Below are 26,085 nucleotides of genomic sequence, written 5' to 3'. Positions count from 1 at the left end.
CTCAGAGCCTGACGCGGAAGCAACATGCTCACTTCCGGGTTGGGAGAAAAAGCAGCTCCCGAAACCGAAATCGAGCGAACAGTGTTAGGGGAGAGGGAAAGAGAAAGGGAAAAACCCGTCTCTTGCTCCATATCCGCTAACTCAATCTGCGAACCCCATGATTGAGGCCGCCGCGCCGCCTTGGCGGACACGGGACCCCGTACAATAAGGCGCAGCCGAAGCTGAGAATTACAGCCAGGCGGGATCGGAGAGTACGCACATTGCACGCAGCCGGCTCCCTCGAGAGCCGACCAGGCAAGCGCCTCTCCCAAACAAACAACGCAAAGAGAGTGCGTGTCGTCCCCTGTGATAAAGTGGGGGCACGAATGCACGCATCTCTTAAAATGCTTATTTTGCAATACATTATTGTTTCCTCGCCTAGCTTTCCCTAAAATATATATTTTTTCTCTCCCTGTACTAGACAGACAGGACAAACAATTGACACACATACACAGAGCGCTTCCTGAAGACAAAGAAGCTGGAGTAGTGTGACGTAGATGCCCTTATATGGACTTAATGGCGCGTAATCACTCCGTCACGTGTCCTTCCCGAGCCAAAAAATGGCGTGTGTGCAAACAGAGCTTCAGACACAACTTCCGCACAGAAGCGTGCTGGCAGTTTGCTTCATATTGGGAGTCTCTGGTAATATTGCTGTAATGGTGCGTCTGTCTGGATGGCTGAAGAGAGGCAGTTTCACCCCGAGACTGATGCTAAGCCTGGGTTTGGATTTGGGCTGTTCTGCATTAATGGGTGTTTGACTTGGTCTTGTGTAATGTTCTCTCTTACATGATCTACTTAAGCTTCTACTGCAGCATACTGTGTGTGATTTTGATGAGCATGCAGCGATACATCCAAGTGCTGCATCCTGAGAAATGGAAGAAGCTTGGCAGAAAATGAAAGAAGATCCTTTTGATTGGGATGTGGATGTTAAGTGAAGTTTTGTCATGCTATGCTCTCATACTAAGCAATATAAGCTTGGACAGAGGAGGACGACTTCAGTGCACGCTAAGATATCAGAATAAGGCTGAAAGAGTGCTTACGGTAACCAGGGAGATTATAATATTTGTGGCTTCATTCACCATCGTATCTTATTTCTACTTTCATCTTCACAGAGGAGTTAATAACTCAGCTTTCTTTAGCAGTAACTCATTGACCAAGCTGGTGACCAGAATTGTGGTGTTTTGTTAGATTTTTGTTAGATTTTTTGTGTCTCTGCTTTACATTGCTGATTTTATATATAGTTCTGGTTGAAACTAAAAGCTGTTTTCTGAACTTAAAAACACTTATATTTTGAGCTTTAAACCAAAATAAAGTTTTCTGATTTTTAAAAATGCTACTTCTGCTTGCACATTTGTGAGACAACATGACAGGAACTTGCAGCACATTTACTGTGAGTTGTAACATGTTTTAATTGTACCGGAATTTGCTTCAGAGCGTAGAGATTTAAGGCAAAAAAGACACACACACACACACACACACACACACACACACACACACACACACACACACACACACACACACACACACACACACACACACACACACACACACACACACACACTCCCCTACCTACTAAAGGAAGAAATGCAAAAGATACAGAGCAGAAATGATGTAATATTGTCTTCTATGTAAATAAAAGAATCAGAATTAAACCATGCAGTATCTCATGATGTTCTACTTTGAAACAAAACCAAAATTTGTCACTCCAGTCTCACTACAACTGCAAGCGATATGTCCCGACTTGATCGAGGAAGCCTGTGATCCATTGGGAACCAAGACCAATACCCCCAATTCCATCATGTGCCACTGGTCCTAGAACTGGTTTTACATGCATCTCTTTACTGTCTATACATTTATAAAGTCTAAATTATGTCAAAATGAATGCATAAAGAAATGCAAAATATATTGCTGAACTTTTTTCACTAGAACTTCCTGACATGTATCTTTCGACACCATGCTGTTTTTTTACATATGCTGTTTTTTTACTACATAAGAAACAACAGACTTCTGCTTCTTTTATTATCTGCTACACCCTGTTACACGAAAGCTCTAACCATGCAGCACCACAATTCATCCAACAGCTCGGTCATCACTACTGTCTCAACTGAGAACCTGATTGCCAGTATTGTGGTGGCAGTTTGCTTCATACTGGGAGTCCCTGGTAATATTGCTGTAATGGTGCGTCTGTCTGGATGGCTGAAGAGAGGCAGTTTCACCCCGAGACTGATGCTAAGCCTGGCCATATCAGATCTACTCACTCTGATTTCTCTGCCCGTTTGGATTTGGGCTCTTCTGCATGGCTGGGTGTTTGACTCGGTCTTGTGTAAGCTTCTCTCTTACTTGGTGTTCTTTAGCTTCTACTGCAGCATACTGTGTGTGATTTTGATGAGCATGCAGCGATACATCCAAGTGCTGCATCCTGAGAAATGGAAGAAGCTTGGCAGAAAAGGAAAGAAGATCCTTTTGATTGGGATATGGATGTTAAGTGCAGTTGTTTCATGCTATGCTCTCATACTAAGCGATATAAGCTGGGACACAGGAGGACGACTTCAGTGCACGCTAAGATATAAGAATAAGGTTGAAAGAGTGGCTCCTTTAATCTGGGAGATTATAATATTTGTGGCTTCATTCACCATCGTATCTTATTTCTACTTTCAACTTCACAGAGGAGTTAATAACTCAGCTTTCTTTAGCAGTAACTCATTGACCAAGCTGGTGACCAGAATTGTGGTGTGTTTCTTCATTTTTTGGATCCCAAATGAAATTTCCAACACTGTGATCATCATTGCAACATTGACTGGGAATGACAGTCTGTTAGGATCTGCCGAATCTGTAGAGAATGTTACTACAGCTCTGGTTTTTATTAACAGTTGTGTGAACCCCTTCTGTACGCTTTCTCTGCTCGGGCTCTTCAACAGGGAACAGCTGGAACAAATGATCATTAGTTTCTTGAACATATCAAGGTTTGAGTGAGCTGATGCACATCTCTGACAGCCTTTCACAGACATTGCATTTAAAGGAACACCATATAAAATTATATGAATCATTTTTCTTATTACTGCAGTCTATTTTATAGTTTTTTCTACATCATTTAATTCTTTTTTATTACACCTAACATATTTTGCAGGTGAATTTAACAGATACTGTATGACTTTTTAAATGTCTACCTAATACATTTGTGTGCTCTTAAAGCATAATGGCTTGAAACAAAAAGTAAGTCTTAAATTAGAACGTGATGAATGTTACTTAATCAAAAATGTGTTCATCAATATTAGCAACATTCATTATGAGTATAGTATTTCCCCCGGTAGCTCTGCTCCCGCAAGTCCTAGCCAGAGTGCGCCACGACCGGGTCAACCTTCTCCTGGTTGCCCCCCGTTGGCCCTCTCGGGTTTGGTTCACGGACCTAGTCTCCCTCCTGTACGGCACTCCATGGGAGGTTCCCGTCAGGAGGGATCTCCTCTCTCAGGCGCAGGGGGCAATTCTTCACCCCCGCCCCGAGATGTGGAAGCTTTGGGTCTGGCCCCTGAGGGGGACCAGCTCCTAGACGCAGGCCTCTCAACTGAGGTGACAGAGACTCTGCTGAATGCTAGGGCTCCCTCCACTAGGAAACTGTATGCTCTGAAGTGGAGGCTTTTCCGCCTCTGGTGTGACGAGCACTCTTAGGATCCAGTTCACTGCCCGGTTGGTACAGTGCTGGAGTTCCTGCAGTCTTGCTTTTCTCGGGGCCTGTCCCCGTCTACTCTAAAGGTGTACGTGGCCGCAGTTGCCGCGAACCACGAACCTGTCCTTGGGGCCTCCTTGGGTAGGCACCCTTTGGTCTCTCGCTTTCTGCGTGGTGTCAGGCGGCTGAGGCCTTCCTCTAGGCCACGCCTTCCTTCCTGGGACCTCTCCGTGGTCCTGGAGGGGCTGCTGGAAGCCCCCTTTGAGCCCTTGGAGTCAGCCTCTGAGAAGTTTCTGACCCTGAAGTCTGCTCTGCTTCTTGCCTTGGCCTCTCTCAGGAGAGTCGGGGATTTGCAGGCTTTGTCGATCGCCCCCGCCTGCCTAGAGTTTGCCCCCGGTATGTCCAAGGCTATCCTGCACCCCAGGCCAGGATATGTCCCTAAGGTGCCCAGGATGGCAGGATGTCCAATCATCCTGCAAGCCTACTGTCCCCCGCCCCATGAGTCGGCGGAGCAGGAGAGGCTGCACTTGCTTTGCCCGGTAAGGGCCCTGAGGACTTATGTCCACCGCTCTAGCTCGTGGCGTAACTCCTCTGCCCTTTTTGTCTGTTTTGGGGGCCGGAATAGGGGTAATCCAGTTTCCAAACAGCGCCTGGCGCACTGGGTGGTGGAGGCCATTACTCAGGCCTATGAGGTGCGCGGTCATGCCTCACCTCTTGGCATCAGGGCCCACTCCACTAGGGGTATTGCCTCATCCAGTGCCTTGGCCAGGGGTGTCCCCATTGAAGATATTTGTGCTGCGGCAGGATGGTCCTCTCCGCACACCTTTATCAGATTCTATGACCTGGACTTGGACCCCACTCCAGGGTCCCAGGTACTGCGGGGCCTATGATGTGCTGTTCCCAGTCTGCTCGTGCTCTCTCACGGCCTCTGGCGCAGTCATCGACTGGAGCGTGGCGGCGTGGGTATTGGCATTCCCATAGCGTCAGCACTGACGCAGCGTCGAGTTCCCTCGAAAGGGAACTACACCAGGTTACGTATGTAACCCGGTTCCCTGAGAGGGGAACGAGACGCTGCGTTGCTGGCCATGCCCCAGGCATCCGTTCGCGCTTCCTTCAGACAAAGAGAGCTGGAGCAGCGTGACGTAGATGCCCTTATATGGACTTACTGGCGAGTAATTACTCCGTCACGTGTCCTTTCCGAGCCATTAAATGGCGTGTGTGCACACAGAGCTTCAGACACAACTTCCTCAAAGAAGCATTCCCATAGCGTCAGCACTGACGCAGCGTCTCGTTCCCCTCTCAGGGAACCGGGTTACATACATAACCTGGTGTAGTTTTTTCATGCTATGGTCTCATACTAAGCGATATAAGTTGTGTGAACCCGTTCCTGTACGCGTTCTCTGCTCGGGCTCTTCAACAGAGAGCAGCTGGAACAAATGATCCTTAGTTTCTTGAACATATCGAGGTTTGAGTGAGCTGATGCACATCTCTGACAGCCTTTCTCAGACATTGCATTTAAAGGAACACCATATAAAATTATATAAATCGTTTTGATTATTCCTTCAGCCTATTTTTATAGTTTTGTTGCACCTTCTAATTTTTATTACACCTTACATATTTTGCAGATGAATTTAACAGATACTGTATGACTTTTTAAATGTCTACCTAATACATTTGTGTGATCCTAAAGCATAATGGCTTAAAACAAAGAGTAAGTCTTAAATTAGAAAGTGATAAATGTTACTCAATCCAAAATGTGTTCATCAATATTAGCAACATTTATCATAAGTATAGTTTTGTGATTGTTAGATTTTTTGTGTCTCTGCTTTACATTGCTGATTTTATATATAGTTTTAGTTGAAACTAAAATTTTGATCTATAAACCAAAATAAAGTTTTCTGATTTTTAAAAATGCTACTTCTGCTTGCACAACATGACAGGAACTCGCAGTACATTTACTGTAACATGTACAGTTGTAACATGTTATAATTGTACAGCAATTTGCTTCAGAGCCATTTCAGACTTGTAAGAGTAGAAATAGATGCCAATATGGAGGCAGAAAACACTCACACACACCCACCCCTACCCACTAAAGCAGTAATTCTTAATGTGTGGTCCGCGGACCACTAGTGGTCCGCCATCGACCCCTAGTGGTCCGCGAAAAGATGACCTAATCTCGGCAAGTGTTTATAAAATCGTCACTTATTTAAGTAGATTTTTAATGTACTTGCGAAACAGTTCTTGCCATTCTGTTTTAATAACGTAAAAATGGATCGGTGGCTAAACCAAAGAGGAGTCAAAAGAAAAGATCAAGCGTCTACTGAATGCAGCAAAACTACAGCACCACAAAGGCCCACTGAAGCCGGAACTGAAGATACAGAGTCACGGCCACTGGCCACAACACTCCCTCATACCACGGAGCTAGCGCACCGTGGAAAACCATGTGAGAAAATTAAGCGAAAATATCACAATGAGTACATGAAGTTTGGATTTTTCTGGACTGGGGATCTTGAGGATCCTAGACCTCACTGTGTTCTGTGTTATGGAATATTGGCTAATGAAGCAATGAAACCATCGAAACTCAAGTGTCACTTTGAGTCTAAGCACAAAGATTGTACAGATAAACCAGTGTCATTTTTGAGAGAAAACGTGATGAGTTTGAGCGACACATGAGTAAAAACACCTCACAGTTTTTTATGCCCGGTGAAAATGCAAAGGCTACTGAGGCATCATACAGAGTGTCTCTACTCATTGCAAAAACGGGAAAACCCCATTCAATTGGAGAGACTCTAGTTAAGCCTGCTGCAGAAGTTATGGCAAACGTAATGTTAGGTTAGAAAGCTAGTGATGACATGCACAAAGTACCTCTGTCCAATGACACTGTCCAAGAGCAGCTGATCACACGATTACACCAGAGTCCATTCTTTTCTCTTCAGCTGGACGAGTCCACGGACATTGGTAACGAGGCAAATCTTCTGTGTTTTGTGTGATACATCCATGCGTGCTCAGTCCACGAGGATTTTCTCTTCTGTAAAAAATTATATAATAATTTCTGATCATATAATTGCATTTGTGTTTGAATAATTAGTTTTTGACTTGAAACAGTTGCATTTTAAACTTAAATTTAGCTTATCGTTCCTATTTTGTTGGTTTTTGGGGGCGTGTTAGAGTGGGATTCTGTAGGTGGTCCTCAGAAAAAAATTGGAAGATAAAGTGGTCCTTGGGCTGAAAACGTTTGAGAAACACTGCACTAAAGGAAGAAATGCAACTGATACTGAACAGAGCTGAAAATGATGTAATATTGTCGTTTTGTGTAAAATATATATATATATATATATATATATATATATATATATATATATATATATATATATATATATATATATATATAATTAAGAATTATAATTAAACCATGCAGTATCTCAAGATGTTCTATGGTGAAATAAAACCAAAATTTGTCACTCCAGTCTCATTGCAACTACAAGCGATATATGTCCCAACTTGATCGAGGAAGCCTGTGGTGCATTGGGAACTAGAACTACCCAGGTTCCCTGCAAAAGTGCTGCTAGAGTAGCAGTTGTCTGGTCCTCCAAAGCATCTATCAATGCTCAGTCTGTGTCTGAAGAAGCTGGAAGTGTTGCTCTTGCTCCAAGTTTAGCTCATGAAGGGCCTGGTGTTGAGTCTGGTGGATGCCAGTGTGACTCTTGATGATCTGGGAAAGGGACACTCCATGATGATTTTATTTTATTGTGATGGTGCATAGCCCACCTCACATATTTGTCCTCTACCATTATTTAAATGTTATTTTCATGTGAAATTTAGTAATTTTGTTATTTTTTAAAATCCTCTAAATTATGAGAATGAATAAAAACAGTTAATAGTTTATTAAAATCTTGATGTATGGATGGGTGCACACTACTGATTCCTCTTTGCTAATTACCTTTTCCCTGGGTCCTTGATCACTCTGGTTCATGGCGTGGACGATCACATTCCATGTGTCAGCAAACAAAGAGAGAGGCGGGGCTTCAGGCTCCATACTAATGTGTTCTAGAGGAACTTGGACTAAACCATAAGGTTCAGATTTACGTTTACATTTACAGCATTTGGCAGACGCACTTATCCAGAACGACCTACAGAAGTGCTTACGTCCCTATCATTGGATACATTAACTCTAGGTCACTAGGTTACATACATTAGATACCATGAGTCTAAAACTTTGTTCATGTTTTTTTTTTTTTAAATTCAGAGGGATATTTTTCTATTCAATTCATTTAGTTTATTTCTTTGATTGTTTGTTTGCAGTAGTTTTGATTGTTATTTCGGTAATTGTTTGTACTGTGTTATGTATAATGAAATGGATATGTATGGATTTACCTTTTTGTTTCTTGTTGTGGTGGACGTATTATACAAGGTCTGTGTTGTTCAGCAATAGCAACACTTTGTGCTCCTTATCTTAGGGTTTGTTTCCTTTTTGGTTTTATTTTTGTTTCTTACTTTGTTAACAGGGGACACATTTAATCATTGATGTGTTTTTGGCCTGGATACATTATCTAAAGTTTTTTATTTCTTGTATGGAACCTTGTTGGACGTGAATTTTGTTATGTATAAGCCTGCCTAATTTTGTTTGTTCAAAGGAAAAAACTTTTCTTTTCTTCTTCTTTTATCATCTGTACTGCGTGTTTGTGGCCTCGATCATCACATTTATCCTGAAATCCTCATGTTTCTACACCAGTGTGACTCTCACTCATTCTCTTTAATTCTGTTTTTCCAGTGATTCTTGAATCATGGCCTCTCTCAGTGGAGACACACCAACTTAAGCACATACACAGTAGTCAGTTCTGTTCAGCTCAGATCTAGCTGTGTTCTCTTTTGTCTCTGTGCTCTCTTGTCTCCCATGTATATCTCTGCTGTCTCTCAGGTGTAGCCACCTCCTTAGCACTCACTCTCCTGATTCCACCCTCCATTCAACTCCACAGATCTACAAGAGAAACAGCAGAATTTTATGCAATGTAATTTTATGCAGCTAACTGAACTGGCTTTACTGAATTTTCAGACTAAAAAACATTTTGTTATCTGTCTTAACCACCTACATTCATCTGTTTACTGTTTATACGTTTATAAAGCCTAAATTATGTCAAAATGAGTGCATGAAGAAATGCAAAATATACTGCTGAACCTTTTTCACCAGAACTTCCTGACATATCTTTCGACACCATGCTGTTTTTTAAGATAGGTAAGAAACCACACACTCCTATACTTCTGCTTCTTTTAGTATTTAGATTCTACACCCTGTTACGCGAAAGCTCTAACCATGCAGCACCTCAACTCATCCAACAGCTCGCTCATCGCTCCTGTCTCTACTGAGAACCTGATTGGCAGTATTGTGGGGGCAGTTTGCTTTACACTGGGAGTCCCTGGTAATATTGCTGTAATGGTGCGTCTGTCTGGATGGCTGAAGAGAGGCAGTTTCACCCCGAGACTGATGCTAAGCCTGGCCATATCAGATCTACTCACTCTGATTTCTCTGCCCATTTGGATTTGGGCTCATCTGCATGGCTGGGTGTTTGGCTTGGTCTTGTGTAAGCTTCTCTCTTACATCATGTTGTTAAGCTTCTACTGCAGCATACTGTGTGTGGTGTTGATGAGCATGCAGCGTTACATCCAAGTGCTGCATCCTGAGAAATGGAAGAAGCTTGTCAGAAATGGAGAGAAGATCCTTTTGAGTGGGATGTGGGTGTTAAGTGCAGTTTTATCATGCTATGCTCTCATACTAAGCGATTTAAGCATGGACAGAGGAAGACTTCTTCAGTGCACGCTAAGATATCAGAATAAGGCTGAAAGAGTGCTTACGGTTATCTGGCATATTATAATTTTTGTGGCTTCATCTACCATCGTATCTTATTTCTACTTTCACCTTCACAGAGGAGTTAATAACTCAGTTTTCTTTAGCAGTAACTCATTGACCAAGGTGGTGACGAGAATTGTGGTGTGTTTTTTTATTTTTTGGTTCCCGAATCAAATCTCCGACATTGTTATCATCATTGCAACATTGACTGGGAATGACAGTCTGTTAAGATCTGCAGTATCTGGAGACAATGTTACTACAGCTCTGGTTTTTTTTAACAGTTGTGTGAACCCCTTCCTGTACGCTTTCTCTGCTCGGGCTCTTCAACAGGGAACAGCTGGAACAGATGATCCTTAGTTTCTTGAACATATAGAGGTTTGAGTGAGCTGATGCATGTCCATTTGTGTGCTCCTAAAGCATAATGGCTTGAAACAAAATGTATGTCTTAAATTAGAAAATGATAAATGTTACTTAATCCAAAAATGTGTTCCTCAATATTAGCAACATTCTTTATAAGTATAGTTCTGTGTTTGTTAGATTTTTTCGTGTCTCTGCTTTACAATGTTGATTTCATATAGTGTATAGTTTTGGTTGAAACTAAAAGCTCTTTTTGAAATTCACAATTTCGAGCTATAAACCAAAATAAAGTTTTCTAATTTTTATAAATGCTGCTTCTGCTTGCACAGTTGTGAGGCAACATGACAGGAACTTTTACCGTGAGTTGTAACGTTATAATTGTTTCAGGAATTTGCTTCAGAGTCATTTCAGACAGTTAAGAGTAGAAATAGATGCCAATATGGAGGCACAAGATACACACCACCTAAGAAGAAATGCAACTGATACAGAGCTGAAAATTCTGTAATATTTTTTTTTCTAAAAAAAAATATTATTGGCTGGTTTCCAAGCCAAACTACACCCATGTGCATTCTGTTCTAGAAAGCTCACCTCGGCCAAAGCAAACTATGACGTGGAAACCGGGAACTGCTCTCCATCAGGAACGCATTGGAGGAATGGAGACACTAGTTGGAGTTTGCTCAATGTCCATTTCAAATCCTAACGGACCATAAGAACAGAAGTTCCAAGAATAGTAAAGCCGATGCACTTTCTCTCCGACTTGACCCAGAACCCGCCCCCCTAGTCATTGCGCCCATATGATGGGACCTTATGGAGGAGATACGACAAGCACAACTGAGGGACTGCCCCCCCACCCCCCCCCCCGATTGCCCTACTAGGCTGCAATATGTACCCACAGATTTCAGGCGACGCATCTTGGAATGGGTTCATACCTCCTGGATCTCGGGACACACAGGCAATGAACATGGATCTCCCCAATTCACAGATCGGTTTTCTAAAGCGTGCAAACTGATCCCCTGTTCTGTAAGAACATCCTCGCCAGCTCTCTGGAGGGAGCCAACACCAGAATACTAACTTCTGGGTCCAGTCAAGGTCACATTTGGTTTCGACTTCCGGATGCGCCAGCATTTAAGCTAGCCACAAATGGCTATATGATGCGAAGTATTGTGAACCCAGTTGCGTACCAAGCCTTATTTTTCTGCTCTGCTTTTTTGCCATTGGATTTACTACGTCTTTGGCCTTGCCCTTGTAGGATTATTTTGCCTGTATGGATTACTACTTCTGGTTAACTAACTTTCTGCCTGTGTACTGTTTCTCCCCTATTGCCTGCTGAATCCTCACTATGGCTTGGGACAAATAAAAAGATATTTTCAAATTTATTTTTGCTTTCTTCCCATGTGAGAGATTTTTAGTGATTCTTGAATCATGGTCACGCTCACAGGAGACACACCAAATTAAGCACATACACATTAAAGTTCAGCTCTGCTCAGCTCAGCTATAGCTGTGCTCTGTTTATATCCCTGTGCTCTCGTATCTCATGCATATCTCTGTTGTCACTCACTAAATTAGAACTTTTGATAGTAAATCTCCTACAGGTGTGGTCACCTCCTTGACACTCACTCTCCCAAATCCACCCTCCATTCACTTCCACTTAACCATGCCCCCACCTCCACAGGTCTACAAGAGATTAATGCAGATGACTGAACTGGTTTACTTGGAATTTCCAGACAACAAATATTTTTTCCTGTCTGTCTTTACCACTTGCATGAATCTCTTTATTGTCAATACATTTATAAAGCATAAATTGTTATAATATCAAAATGAATGCATGAAGAAATGCAAAATACATTGGTGATCTTTTTGTGTTATAACTTCCTGACATGCATGATTCGACACCATGATGTTTTTCTATACACAAGAAACCACCGACTTTTACACGTCTGCTTCTTATATTATCTCCTACACCCTGTTAAATGAAAGCTCTAACCATGCAGCAGCTCATCTCATCCAACTCATCTAATACATTTGAAGTAAAAGCAATATGGCTTGAAACAAAAAAGCTTAACGTTGATGTATCCTGTCTGTAACCTAGTGAACGAGTGTTAATGTATTCATTCCTGGAGACTTCAAATCACTTTTGTACATTGCTCAGGATAAGTGCATCTGCCAAATGTTGTGAATGTAAATTTGTAAAGTGACAAATGTTAATCAGTCAAAAATGTGTTCATCAATATTAGCAACATTCATTATAAGTACAGTTTTATGTTTGTTAGATTTTTTTGTGTCTCTGCTTTACATTACTGATTTTATATATAGTTTTGGTTGAAACTGTTTTGTGAACTTAAAAACACTTACATTTCGAGCTATAAACCAAAATAAAGTTTTCTGATTTTTAAAAATGCTACTTCTGCTTGCACATTTGTGAGACAACATGAGAGCAACTTGCAGGACATATACTGTGAGCTGTAACATGTTATAATTGTACTGGAATTTCCTTCAGAGCATAGAGCTTTAAGAGTAGAGATAGATGCCAGTACGGTGGCAGAAAAGACACACACACACTCACACCTATTAAAAGATAGAAATGCAACTGATACAGAGCTGAAAATTATGAAATATTGTGGTGTTTTAATTTTTAATGCCCTGTCACATTTGTGTAGTTAATCCAAATATATTCATTCATTCATAATTAATTTTCTAACGCTTATCCGAACTACCTCGGGTTACGGGTAGCCTGTGCCTATCTCAAGCGTCATCAGGCATCAAGGCAGGATACACCCTGGATGGAGTGCCAAACCATCACAGGGCAGACACACACACTCTTATTCACTCACACAATACGGGCAATTTTACAGAGATGCCAATCAGCCTACCATGCATGTCTTTGGACCGGGGGAGGAAACTGGAGTAACCGGAGGAAACCCCTGAGGCACGGGGAGAACATGCAAACTCCACACACACGCAAGGCGGAGGCGGGAATCGAACCCCCAACCCTGGATGTGTGAGGCAAATGTGCTAACAACTAAGCCACCGTGCCCCCCATCCAAATATATATATATTACTTAAATTTTACTTAATATTTTGCAAACTATTCTGTAATTGAGCTCAAACTAGTTATTGTTTTCTCCCTTGCTCAATCTGAATATCCTTTCAGCACATATAGCACTGTTTGCCTTTACTGTTTTTCACCTATTTACTGTGGTGAATTATAATCCTATTATTTGGTGTCACACAAAAGACACCGGGAGTTTTTCTACTGTAAACACTGAAATGTGCTTGTAATGGCAGTACATTTATGGTATTAAACCAGTTACATGGATCAGAATTGTACTGAAGTCTCAAGTCTTTTCTCCAGCCAGTTTCTTCTTTCTCTCTCCTCTCCTTCTGTCTTCACACCCCACATTTTAATTATAATATCTTGATTCTGCCTAACTGTAAAAACTTAATTTATCTGAGTATGTCCTGTATGATTTCTACAAATCAGCCAGTGATTTTGTTCTCTTCACATCCATCACTGTGGGGTTAGGCTGTGACTGTCTTCACAATGATCAGACTGCAGGAAATAAACGAAATGTACACGTCTTCTTACCAGTTCAAGTGCTGCAGCATACCACCAATGACACACACAGACACACACACACACACACACACACACACACACACACACACACACACACACACACACACACACACACACACACACACACACACACACACAGATAACCATCAGTTCTCTCATGAGAAGGGATACTGCAACAAAAGTAGTACATACCACATAAACATTTTCATTTCAAATGCAGTTTATCTGATTGACTCAACTCAAGCCCCCACAATGACCACATCAATAAATAACAGGAAGCTGCAAACTACTCGCAATTCTGTTTTCTTTATGACCTTAAGAAATGCAAAATACATTGGTGATTTTTTATGTCATAACCTGCTGACATGCATGTTTCGACACCAAAACACATAAGAAACCACAGACTCACATCTACTTCATTTATTTTCTGCTACACTCTGTTACACGACAGCTCTAAACATGCAGCAGCTCAACTCATCCAACAGCTCTCTCACCGCTCCTGTCTCTACTGTGAACCTGATTTCCAGTAGTGTGCTGGCAGTTTGCTTCATACTAGGAGTCCCTGGTAATATTGCTGTAATGCTGCGTCTTTCTGGATGGCTGAAGAGAGGCAGTTTCACCCCGAGACTGATGCTAAGCCTGGCCATATCAGATCTACTCACTCTGATTTCTCTCCCGGTTTGGATTTGGGCTGTTCTGCATGAATGGGTGTTTAGCTTGGTCTTGTGTAATCTTCTCTCTTACATGATCTACTTAAGCTTCTACTGCAGCGTACTGTGTGTGATTTTGATGAGCATGCAGCGATACATCCAAGTGCTGCATCCTGAGAAATGGAAGAAGCTTGGCAGAAAAGGAAAGAAGATCCTTTTGATTGGGATGTGGATGTTAAGTGCAGTTTTATCATGCTATGCTCTCATACTAAGCAATATAAGCTTGGACAGAGGAGGAAGACTTCAGTGCACGCTAAGATATCGGAATAATGCTGAAAGAGTGCTTACATTAACCTGGGAGATTATAATATTTGTGGCTTCATTCACCATCGTATCTTATTTCTACTTTCAACTTCACAGAGGAGTTAATAACTCAGCTTTCTTTAGCAGTAACTCATTGACCAAGCTGGTGACCAGAATTGTGGTGTTTTTCTTCATTTTGTGGATCCCGAATCAAATCTCTGACGTTGTGATCATCTTTGCTGCACTGACTGGGAATGACAGTCTGTTAAGATCTGTAGTATCTGTAGAGAATGTTACTACAGTTCTGGTTTTTATTAACAGTTGTGTGAACCCTTTCCTGTACGCTTTCTCTGCTCAGGCTCTTCAACAGGGAACAGCTGGAACAAATGATCATTAGTGTCTTGAACATATAGAGGTTTGAGTGAGCTGATGCACATCTTTGACAGCCTTTCACAGACATTGCATTTAAAGGTACACCATATAAATGTATATGAATCATTTTGATTATTCCTGCAGTCTATTTTTATAGTTTTTTTGCATCTTCTAATTCTTTTTTATTACACCTAACATATTTTGCAGATGAATTTAACAGATACTGTATGACTTTTTAAATGTCTACCTAATACATTTGTGTGCTCCTAAAGCATAATGGCTTAAAACAAAGAGTAAGTCTTAAATTAGAATGTGATAAATATTACTCAATCCAAAATGTGTTCATCAATATTAGCAACATTCATTACGATTATAGTTTTGTGTTTGTTAGATTTTTTGTGTTTCTGCTTTAAATTGCTGATTTTATATATAGTTTTAGTTGAAACTAAAAGCTGTTTTCTGAACTTAAAAACACTTACATTTTGAGCTATAAACCAAAATAAAGTTTTCTGATTTGTAAAAATGCTACTTCTGCTTGCACATTTGTGAGACAACATGACAGGAACTTGCAGCACATTTACTGTGAGTTGTAACATGTTATAATTGTACAGGAATTTGCTTCAGAGCATAGAGATTTAAGGCAAAAAAGACACACACACACACACACTTACACACACACACACACACACACACACACACACACACACACACACACACACACACACACACACACACACTCCCCTACCTACTAAAGGAAGAAATGCAACAGATACAGAGCTGAAAATGATGTAATATTGTCTTCTTTGTAAATAAAAGAATCAGAATTAAACCATGCAGTATCTCAAGATGTGTCACTTTGAAACAAAACCAAAATTTGTCACTCCAGTCTCACTACAACTGCCAGCGATGTGTCCCAACTTGATTGAGGAAGCCTGTGGTGCATAGGGAACCAAGACCAATACCCCCATTTTCATCATGTGCCACTGGTCCTAGAACTGGTTTTACATGCATCTCTTCACTGTCTATACATTTATAAAGCCTAATTTATGTCAAAATGAGTGCAAAAGAAATGCAAAATATATTGCTGAACTTTTTTCACCAGAACTTCCTGACATGTATCTTTAGACACCATGCTGTTTTTTTAAAAACTACATAAGAAACAACAGACTTCTGCTTCTTTTATTATCTGCTGCACCCTGTTACACGAAAGCTCTAACCATGCAGCACCACAACTCATCCAACAGCTCGCTCATCACTACTGTCTCAACTGAGAACCTGATTGCCAGTATTGTGGTGGCAGTTTGCTTCATACTGGGAGTCCCTGGTAATATTGCTGTAATGGTGCGTCTGTCTGGATGGCTGAAGAGAGGCAGTTTCACCCCGATGCTAAGCCTGGCCATATCAGATCTACTCACTCTGATTTCTCTGCTCGTTTGGATTTGGGCTCTTCTGCATGGCTGGGTGTTTGACTCGGTCTTGTGTAAGCTTCTCTCTTACTTGGTGTTCTTTAGCTTCTACTGCAGCATACTGTGTGTGATTTTGATGAGCATACAGCGATACATCCAAGTGCTGCATCCTGAGAAATGGAAGAAGCTTGGCAGAAAAGGAAAGAAGATCCTTTTGATTGGGATATGGATGTTAAGTTCAGTTGTTTCATGCTATGCTCTCATACTAAGCGATATAAGCTGGGACACAGGAGGACGACTTCAGTGCACGCTAAAATATCGGAATAAGGTTGAAAGAGTGGCTCTTTTAATCTGGGAGATTATAATATTTGTGGCTTCATTCACCCTCGTATCTTATTTCTACTTTCAACTTCACAGAGCTATTAAAAGATAGAAATGCAACTGATACAGAGCTGAAAATGATGAAATATTGTGTTGTTTTAATTTTTAATGCCCTTTCACATTTGTGTAGTTAATCCAAATATATTCATTCATTCATGGGTCACGGGTAGCCTGTGCCTATCTCAAGAGTCATACACCCTGGACGGAGTGCCAACCCATCACAGGGCACACACACTCTTATTCACTCACACAATCACACAATACGGGCAATTTTACAGAGATGCCAATCAACCTACCATGCATGTCTTTGGACCAGGGGAGGAAACTGGAGTAACCGGAGGAAACCGGAGAAGAACATGCAAACTCCACACACACACGGTGGAGGGGGGAATCGAACCCCCAACCCTGGAGGTGTGAGGCAAACGTCCAAACCACTAAGCCACTGTGCCCCCCATCCAAATATATATATATATATATATATATATATATATATATATATATATATATATATATATATATATATTTTTATATATATATATATATATATATATATATATATTACTTAAATTTTACTTAATATTTTCCAAACTATTCTGTAATTGAGCTCAAACTAGTTATTGTTTTCTCCTTTGCTCAATCTGAATATCCTTTCAGCACATATAGCACTGTTTCCCTTTACTCTTTTTCACACTGTGATGAATTATAATCCTATTATTTGGTGTCACACAAAAGACACCGGGAGTTTTTCTACTGTAAACACTGAAATGTGCTTGTAATGGCAGTACATTTATGGTATTAAATCAGTTACATGGATCAGAATTGTACTGAAGTCTCAAGTCTTTTCTCCAGCCAGTTTCTTCTTTCTCTCTCCTCTCCTTCTGCCTTCTGTAAAAACTTAATTTATCTGAGTATGTCCTGTATGATTTCTACAAATCAGCCATTGATTTTGTTCTCATCACATCCATCACTGTGGGGTTAGGCTGTGACTCTCTTCACAATGATCAGACTGCAGCAAATAAACGAAATGTACACGTCTTCTTACCAGTTCAAGTGCTGCAGCATACCACCACTGACACCACACACACACACACACACACACACACACACACACACACACAAAACCATCAGTTCTCTCATGAGAAGGGATACCCCAACAAAAGTAGTACATGCCACCTAAACATTTTCATTTCAAATGTTTTTCTGATTGACTCAACTCAAGCCCCCACAATGACCACATCAATAAGTAACAGGAAGCTGCAAACTACTCGCAATTCTGTTTTCTTTATGACCTTAATGCACCTAAATAGTAGATACCAATAACTTCCCGTTCCCTTTCAACCTTTTCTTGTCTGGCTAACATCTTCAGTGGGCATACCGGAGAGTTCTGATTTTTAGATGAAGGCCTTAACCCTCCTGTTGTCCTCCTATACAAATTAGGAGCGCCGAGTCAACTTGACCTTGTGTGTTTTGACTGCTTATAAAAAATGAAGTATATATGATAGCCATTTTTCCCCCCACGTCTTTAGTCTAATTTGTTTCCACCATATTAACATATATTTTGCAAATATATATATATATATATATACGTGTATATAAATGTACATATATACGTATGTATATATATATATATATATATATATATATATATATATATATATATATATATATATATATATATATATATATATACGTATGTATATAAAACCTTATTTATATACAAAAATGCCTCATTGTTTAGTAAAAAGAAAAAAACTGAAAATTTTAATTATTTTCACTATAGAGGTGCAAAAGTTGATGCACAATTCCAGGCTGGTATATTTCAAAGGCAGGAGATTGTTTTGAAACCAGTTTGACCGTTTTTAATGCCAGCAAATAATAAAACCTGTTTTTTTCAAGGCCAAATTACTTGAATGCTTATAAACTTCTTTTACACTCATATTTTTCTATACTTAACTTATGAAATTATGCCATGTTTTTTAAATAAGCAGAAATTATTAAATATTATTTTGGATAACCACTGACTGATAAATGTCAAATATTACTCAGCATATCTCCAGGCCAAAGCTGACTGATGCAACTAAATTTATAAATAAGAGAGGAAACAAATATTGTTTGCAAAACACATGTATTTTATTTTTGAACTTCTTTATAGAAATATGAACGTGTGTGTGTGTGTGTGTGTGTGTATGTCTGTGTGTGTGTGAAGCTTGTGAACCAGCATTAATGTATTCAGTGTTAGAGATTTAAGCACTTATGTACGTCGCTCTGGATAAGGGCGTCTGCCAAATGCTGTAAATGTAAATGTAAATGTAAAGCTTGTTGGTAGGACAGATTTTGCCCCCAGCTGGACAAATGCATATAACAATTGTGAAATATTTACAAATTTTTTCTGGAGGCCTGATGAATTGCAATGCCCAATGCTTGTGTGTTTGCGCATGTGTGTGTAGCATCAAGATTCAGTTTGCATTTAGCATACACCCTTATCCAGAGTGACTTACAACTGAGCATTAAGGGCCTTGCTCAGGGGCCCAGCAGTGGCAGCTTGGTAGACCTGGGGTTCGAACCCATGACCTTCCGATCAGTAGTCCAACACTTTAACCACTGAGCTACCACATCCATAAACTAGCTAGCATCATTTCGGTAGATCATATTTTGCCCTCTGCTAGGCAAAGGCATATCAAAAGTGTGAAATATTTACAAATGTTTGGCTTTTTTATTTTTCTGTAGGTCTAATGAAATGCAATGCCCAATTTGTGTGTGTGTGTGTGTGGTGTGTGAGTGTGTGTTTTGGGTGCTTGTGTTAGTGGACATTTTCTGTGTCCATTTTTGTGTCTGTATGTATGATCATTGCACTGAAAAGGGCAAAAGTGTGCCCTATTGCCCCATTAAATGTGGCCGGGTCAAAATGACCCAGAAGGATCCAAAACTCGTAGTATATACTGGTCTGAACACATAGTTCAACAAAAATAGACAAAATTAATTTTACTTGCAAAGTTCATAATTTGGAACAATCCTGGTAAATTTCAGGCAAATATGTGGAAGGAAACCCAAGTTATGACACATTAAACTTTCCAGATGAGTCAAATAGACCCCAGGTCTGCACAAGGTTTATATAAATATGATATGTACTATGGCAATGACAAACCTTAGCACACAATTTTTTATAAATAAAACAGACTATTTTGTATAGATAGGCATTTCTGAAGGTTTCCATGTCACACACAGAGGTTTGGCCTGCCTTGGATCTGAGCTACTCTGAGTGAACAAATGCAAATGTGCCAGGCCTCCCAGGTGATGGGGGTGTTTGCACAACAAAAGCAGGGCTGAAGAACTGTGAAAATCTCAACAGGGGGGAATCACACCTCGGGACCTGCACCAGAAAATAAAAAAGTCAGTAAATCTAGTGTTAATAGCCAGTGGTTCGCCAGCTTGTGGCCAAAAGAGTTGTCAGCTCTTCCCCCCAAATGCTATTTCTACCGCTTTATTAGATCTATATCCCATCAGCGTGGCATGCATCCTCTGGGGTAACCTGTGGTCCAGGAAACGAATTCTTGTGTACTGCGATAACAAAGCAACCATCCACATTATTAACAAAGGGATTTCCTCTGTCCCCTTTATTAACAAGTTCCTAAGGCACCTTACGTGGACATGCGTCACCTGCAACTTCATACTGCGCACGACTCACATTCCCGGCCTCGACAATAAAATAGCTGACTGTGTCTCGTTTTAAGTTTCAGGAGTTCCAATGGCTGTGCCCAGATGCCTCTCCTTCAGGCCTGCCCTGTCCAGCAATTCACGACACGCAACAATAAATTCGACACCTCCCATGACCTCACGGTGTCTGATATCACCCTAGACGAACATTATTTTTCAATTTTCCTAAAACACTCAAAGTCTGACAAAGATTTCAAATGTATTCCCGTCGCAATAACTCATACTAATACAGAGTTCTGCCCCTTCTTTTCCATGTCCCGGTATCTGGGTCCTCGCCCTCATGCCCGTCCAAATGAACCGCTGTTTCTAACCGAGAAGAGCAAAGCCATGTCAAGCCTCGGTCACCGCGATTCCTACCTTAAAAAGTCTAGGACGATGGTCCTCCGTGGCATACAAACGTTACGTCTGTCTCGGGGAACCGCCCAAAAAGCTATGAACGCACACACACACGCTGGGGAGAACACAGGAGGAAGAGAGACAGGATTCTAGACAGGAGTAGGTGGATACGGGGAGAATAATCCGGTAGCACCGAAGGCGAGGGAGAAGGAAGGAGAGCCGATAGCGGTGAAGCAACCGGGAGTCTGGAGCTTGAATGACTGCGGGGAAGAATCACGTTAGCACATACGAGACCAGACAATGACTGAGTGACTGAGAGTGGTTTATATAGGGTGTGCTTTGATTGAAGAATGTGGATCAGGTGGTGCTAATTAGTACTCAGGGGAATGTGAGTGCTGGTGAGTGAGAGAAGGACCTGGTGACTCCGTGACAGTACCCCCCCCCCCCTCACGGTCCGCTCCTGAGGACAGGGGAACACCAGAGCGCCGGGTGGGCGGCCTCTGGGTCTAGGTGCGGGTCTGCCTGGGTGTGACTCGTGGAACTCCCGGAGGAGATCGGGGTCCAGAATATCATCTCGGGGCACCCATGAACGTTCCTCTGCGGTCCATACCCCTCCAAGCGACAAGATACTTAGAGCCCCACCTCGACGTCTGGAATCCAGGATCTCCTTTACCAAGTAGATCCCGGTGTCTTCTTCTATGGTAGGTGGGGGGGTACTCTCTTCAGCACAGGACCTGAGAGAGATGGGAGAGAAAACTGGTGAGTGATAAGGTTTGAAGTGAGACACATGAAAGACAGGATGTATACGATAGGTACTGGGGAGTTGAGTTGAAATGCCACAGGATTGATCTCCTTAACGATTTCGAGGGTCCGATGTACGAGGGTTCAGCTTTCTGCAGGGGAGCTGTAGACGAATGTTCTTCGTGGACAGCCATACCTTCTGACCTACTTGGTAACCTGGAGTGGAGGAACGACGAGTGTCAGCAGTCCTCTTGTGTCTTCTCACGGCTCCCTGTAACTGATGATGCGCTGAGTTCCATACCCTCTCACTCTCACGGAACCAGTGGTCAACAGACGGGACATCCGAAGGCTCATCGGACAACCTTGAATACCGAAATACCCTGAAGACATTGCTCGAAGAGGGAGTCTTGCAGTTTCCATAGCTGTGGGGAGGCCCTTGAGGGAATTAACCTGATAGTCTTAGAGAAAACGGTCGACCACAACGAGATGCAGGTCTTACCCTCAGAGGTAGGCAGGTCTGTGGCGAAATCGATCCCCAAGTGTGACCATGGACGATTGGGAATGGGAAGAGGATAAAGTTTGCCCGTGGGTGGAGAATGAGGTGTCTTGGTGGTGGCACAGACTGAGCATCCTAACACGAACCTCCTGACATCTTGGGCCATCCTGGGCCACCAAAACTTTCCCTGGAGGAGTGAGAGGGTTCGGCCAATGCCTGGGTGACCCGTGCCCACTGAGGTATGTACTTGATTGATGAGGGGCATGCGTTGAGACACAGGAATGAACTGAACATGGGCGGGACATCCCGGTGGTGGATGGACAGTACTTGATCCTTCACCTGTCCACTGGATTGGGCTGACAATCATGGAGGATGGAAGGATGGTCTCTGGTTGGTCAGATTCCTCCTCACCTTTGTGGATGCGAGATAAAGCATCAGCTTTCTTGTTCTTCACTCCCGGACGATAGGTGATGGTAAAATTGAAGCGGGTGAAGAACAGAGCCCATCGGGCTTGACGAGGGTTCAGCCTTTTTGCATCTCGGAGATATAGTAGATTCTTATGATCAGTGAAAACGGTAAATGGGGATTTGGCACCCTCTAACCAGTGTCTCCATTCTTCTAGCGCAAGTTTGATGGCTGGGAGTTCGCGGTTGCCTATGTCGTAATTAACTTCGGCCGGGGTGAATTTGCGGGAGAAGAAGGCGCATGGATGGAGTACCTGGGTCTTACTGTGAGGTTGTGAAAGAACTGCACCGACCCCAGTAGTGGAGGCGTCGACCTCTACGGTGAAGGGAAGCTTAGGATTGGGATAAATGAGTACCGGAGTGTGGGTGAAGGCTTCTTTCAGCTCTTCGAAGGCCTCTGTAGCCTTGGGAGACCAGCTCAGTGATTTGGGTTTGCCCCGGAGGAGTGAGGTGAGGGGTGTGACAATGAGGCTGAAGTTGTGGATAAACCGTCTGTAGAAATTTGCAAATCCCAAAAAGCGTTGAAGCTCTTTGATGGTGTTGGGAATAGGCCAGTTTTGAACCGCTTTTACCTTCCCCTCGTCCATAGAGGTTCCTGACGCTGATACCTCATAGCCTAAAAAGGCTATCTGGGGTGTGTGGAACTCACATTTTTCGGCCTTTAGGTATAATTGGTGTTCCCGGAGCTTCCATAGGACTTCCGTGACGTGTCGAATATGTTCTGCCCTGGATTTGGAAAAGATGAGGATATCGTCGATGTATACAATCACAAACCGGTTCAGGAAGTCCCGGAACACATGGTGCATAAAGTCTTGAAAGACAGATGGCGAGTTAGCTAAGCCATACGGCATTACTAAATATTCATAGTGGCCCGTTGGAGTCACAAACGCCGTTTTCCACTCATCCCCTGAACGGATTCTGACTAGGTTGTACGCACTTCTTAAATCAAGTTTTGTGAAGATTTTACAACCTCGTAATTGTTCCAGGGCCGCAGGGACGAGGGGGAGGGGGTAGCGGAACTTGGTGGTGATACTATTGAGGCATCAGTAGTCAATACAGGGTCGGAGGCCTCCGTCCTTTTTAGCTACAAAGAAGAAACTGGACGCAGCAGGAGAGGTAGAGGGACGGATGTAGCCTTGTGCAAGAGCCTCTTGGATGTACTCCTCCATGGCCTCTTGTTCGGGAATAGAGAGCGGGTAGATCCTTCCCCTGGGCACTGGTTTACCTGGTAGGAGATCAATCGCGCAATCCCATGGCCTATGAGGCGGTAGCTGCGAAGCTCTCCTTGGACAGAATACGTCGGCATACTCTTCATATTGGACTGGGACCTTGGAGGGGATGTTCTGGTGCGGGCTTTCGATGGAGGTGGTACATACTCGTACTCTGGATGGTGGTCTACGTGGTAAAGGTAATTGAGGGAAACAGGTTGACAAACAGTGAGAACTCCATCTCTTTACCTCACCGGTTTCCAAAGAGAGCTCCGGGTGGTGTTGTATGAGCCATGGACGCCCCAGAATGACATCTGAGGTTGAATTCTCCAAAACCAGGAGGGTGATGTCCTCTACATGCAGCGCTCCCACCGTCAACGTCACAGGGCCCGCACTATGGTGGATGTTGGATCTGTTTAGTGGTCTGCCGGTGATGGAGTGGGCTTGGAGTGCCCTCGGAACTCTGCTCTTGGGGATCTGAAGGGCGTGACAGAGGTTCGAGGAGATGAAGTTGCCCGCTGAACCGGAGTCGAGGAGAGCTGAAATAGACATAGAGTAATGACGAAAAGATATCACCACTTGAGTTTGTAAGGGTGAGTGAAGGGGTGGTTCAGATTGGAGAACACTCACCGGGTGTCGTGGTGGGCGAATGGGGCATGAGGAGACAGTATGCTCCGCAGCTCCACAGTACAGACACAGTCTCTGATGAATTCTCCGTTGACGTTCGGACGAGGAGAGATGCATGGAATCCACCTGCATGGGTGTAGGTTCGGGATGAGTGAACATTGATCGGCTAAGAGATCGGGGTGGTGAACCCTCTGTCGTTAGACACCCTAGTCGGCGATGATCCGTGCGAATGGACAGTTGTATGAACCTCTCCAACCCCATTTGATCATCATAAGAGACGAGATGTAATTGTACTGATGGATCCAATCCATTACGAAAGGCTGTAATCAACGCTGTTTCATTCCAGCCACTCACAGCGGCTAGGGTGCGAAACTTCAAGGCATAGTCAGTGACTGTCATGTTCCCTTGTCGTAAATGATACAGCTCGTCGCTCGCTGAGGAGTCCGCATCAGAAATATGAAATACTTCCTTGAAGTGAGAAACAAATAAGGCATATGACTGTACCGTCTGGGAGTTCTGTTGCCACAATGAATCTGCCCATTGGAGAGCCTTTCCTCGGAGATGTGAGATGATAAAGGCTATTTTAGAGCGCTCTGTGGGATATTGTTGAGGCTGCATCTCGAACACTAGCGAACACTGCAGCAGAAATCCGGTGCAATTCTCCGCCGAACCAGAGTAGGGCGCTGGGCTGGCCATGGGAGATGCGACTATGGCCGCAGAAGAAGACTGTGCTATGGCTGGTGCGGTGGCGCCGGACTGTAGCGATGCGCGAAGAAGATCCACCAATTTGCGAATGGGATCCGACGCTGGAACATTCATAATGCTTCCGGTATGGTCTGGTCTTCTGTAATGATACACAAGCCACAGGCTAGGGTAAGCAAAACCAAAGAGATCTTTATTGAAGTCCGTGAGCAGATGTATCGAATTCGAAACTGTATGAAGCACTATGAAGTTTGCAGAAAGCGTAAACACGCACACACACATGCTGGGGAGAACACAGGAGGAAGAGAGACAGGATCCTAGACAGGAGTAGGTGGATACGGGGAGAATAATCCGGTAGCACCGAAGGCGAGGGAGAAGGAAGGAGAGCCGATAGCTGTGAAGCAACCGGGAGTCTGGAGCTTGAATGACTGCGGGGAAGAATCACGTTAGCACATACGAGACCAGACAATGACTGAGTGACTGAGAGTGGTTTATATAGGGTGTGCGTTGATTGAAGAATGTGGATCAGGTGGTGCTAATTAGTACTCAGGGGAATGCGAGTGCTGGTGAGTGAGAGAAGGACCTGGTGACTCCGTGACTCTGCAGCCTTTTTGTGTACTTGTTTACTATATAACTTTGAATTATATAGTAAACAAGTACACAAAAACGCTGCACCAGACGACCATGTCCGTAGAAAAATATTTTTATTGAAGCCATTTTTGGGTCTTTTGACTTGAAATTTTTTTGGTGAAAGCCAAGACATGTGGCTATGACTCTCAGTTGTTATTTTGTCCCTAACATGTTCCAGAAAAATAAGATTAATCAGTTTATCAGGTAAACAACCCAGGCGGAAATGAAAACCTGCATTCAAACCCCTGTAACCTTGTACCAGTAAGGCCTAGAATCAATCTTAAACTAGTTTCTGAAACTAGAGAATCTCTTCTTTCCAATGAGACCAGGCTCTCCCCTGTGTGTCAAAGTATGTGGGAGCTGTACCACTTTTTGTTGGGTAGGTCATGTAGGCGAAAAACCTGCAAAAGGGTGGGCGAGGCATAAAGGGGTTTTTAAACCGTGTGCTCCTTCACATTTGTGTAATGTTAATCACTTAAATAATATTAATATTTTCCAAACTATTCTGTAATTGAGCTCAAACTAGTTATTGTTTTCTCGCCTGCTCAATCTGAATATCCTTTCAGTACATAT

The 26,085-nt window shown here is 42.6% G+C and overlaps 3 protein-coding genes across 3 annotated transcripts; all 3 read left to right on the top strand.

Annotated features, from left to right (window-relative positions):
- The first annotated feature begins 2,051 nt into the window (after window positions 1-2,051).
- Window positions 2,052-5,572, top strand: LOC125145416 (leukotriene B4 receptor 1-like). Its single transcript, XM_047818019.1, has 2 exons — window positions 2,052-2,907; window positions 5,073-5,572. Exons 1-2 carry the CDS (start codon window positions 2,095-2,097, stop codon window positions 5,148-5,150), a joined length of 891 nt encoding a protein of 296 aa, XP_047673975.1. The 5' UTR covers window positions 2,052-2,094; the 3' UTR covers window positions 5,151-5,572.
- Window positions 5,573-7,103: 1,531 nt separating this feature from the next.
- Window positions 7,104-9,954, top strand: LOC125145543 (leukotriene B4 receptor 1-like). The gene has a single exon (XM_047818785.1). It carries the CDS (start codon window positions 9,015-9,017, stop codon window positions 9,903-9,905), a length of 891 nt encoding a protein of 296 aa, XP_047674741.1. The 5' UTR covers window positions 7,104-9,014; the 3' UTR covers window positions 9,906-9,954.
- Window positions 9,955-13,927: 3,973 nt separating this feature from the next.
- LOC125145524 (leukotriene B4 receptor 1-like) lies at window positions 13,928-14,832 on the top strand. The gene has a single exon (XM_047818682.1). It carries the CDS (start codon window positions 13,942-13,944, stop codon window positions 14,830-14,832), a length of 891 nt encoding a protein of 296 aa, XP_047674638.1. The 5' UTR covers window positions 13,928-13,941.
- The last annotated feature ends 11,253 nt before the right edge of the window (window positions 14,833-26,085 follow it).

Source organism: Tachysurus fulvidraco, chromosome 9 (genome assembly GCF_022655615.1).
Source record: "Tachysurus fulvidraco isolate hzauxx_2018 chromosome 9, HZAU_PFXX_2.0, whole genome shotgun sequence".
NCBI lineage: Eukaryota > Metazoa > Chordata > Actinopteri > Siluriformes > Bagridae > Tachysurus > Tachysurus fulvidraco.
The sequence above is the reverse complement of the archived record's forward strand: the minus strand, read 5'-3'. Positions and strand labels throughout refer to the sequence as shown.

Coding starts and splice junctions, on each gene's coding strand:
- LOC125145416 (XM_047818019.1), top strand. CDS start 2,095: ATGCAGCACCACAATTCATCCAACAGCTCGGTCATCACTACTGTCTCA. Junction 2,908..5,072: donor CAGCTCTGGTTTTTATTAAC/AGTTGTGTGAAC, acceptor CTAAGCGATATA/AGTTGTGTGAACCCGTTCCT.
- LOC125145543 (XM_047818785.1), top strand. CDS start 9,015: ATGCAGCACCTCAACTCATCCAACAGCTCGCTCATCGCTCCTGTCTCT.
- LOC125145524 (XM_047818682.1), top strand. CDS start 13,942: ATGCAGCAGCTCAACTCATCCAACAGCTCTCTCACCGCTCCTGTCTCT.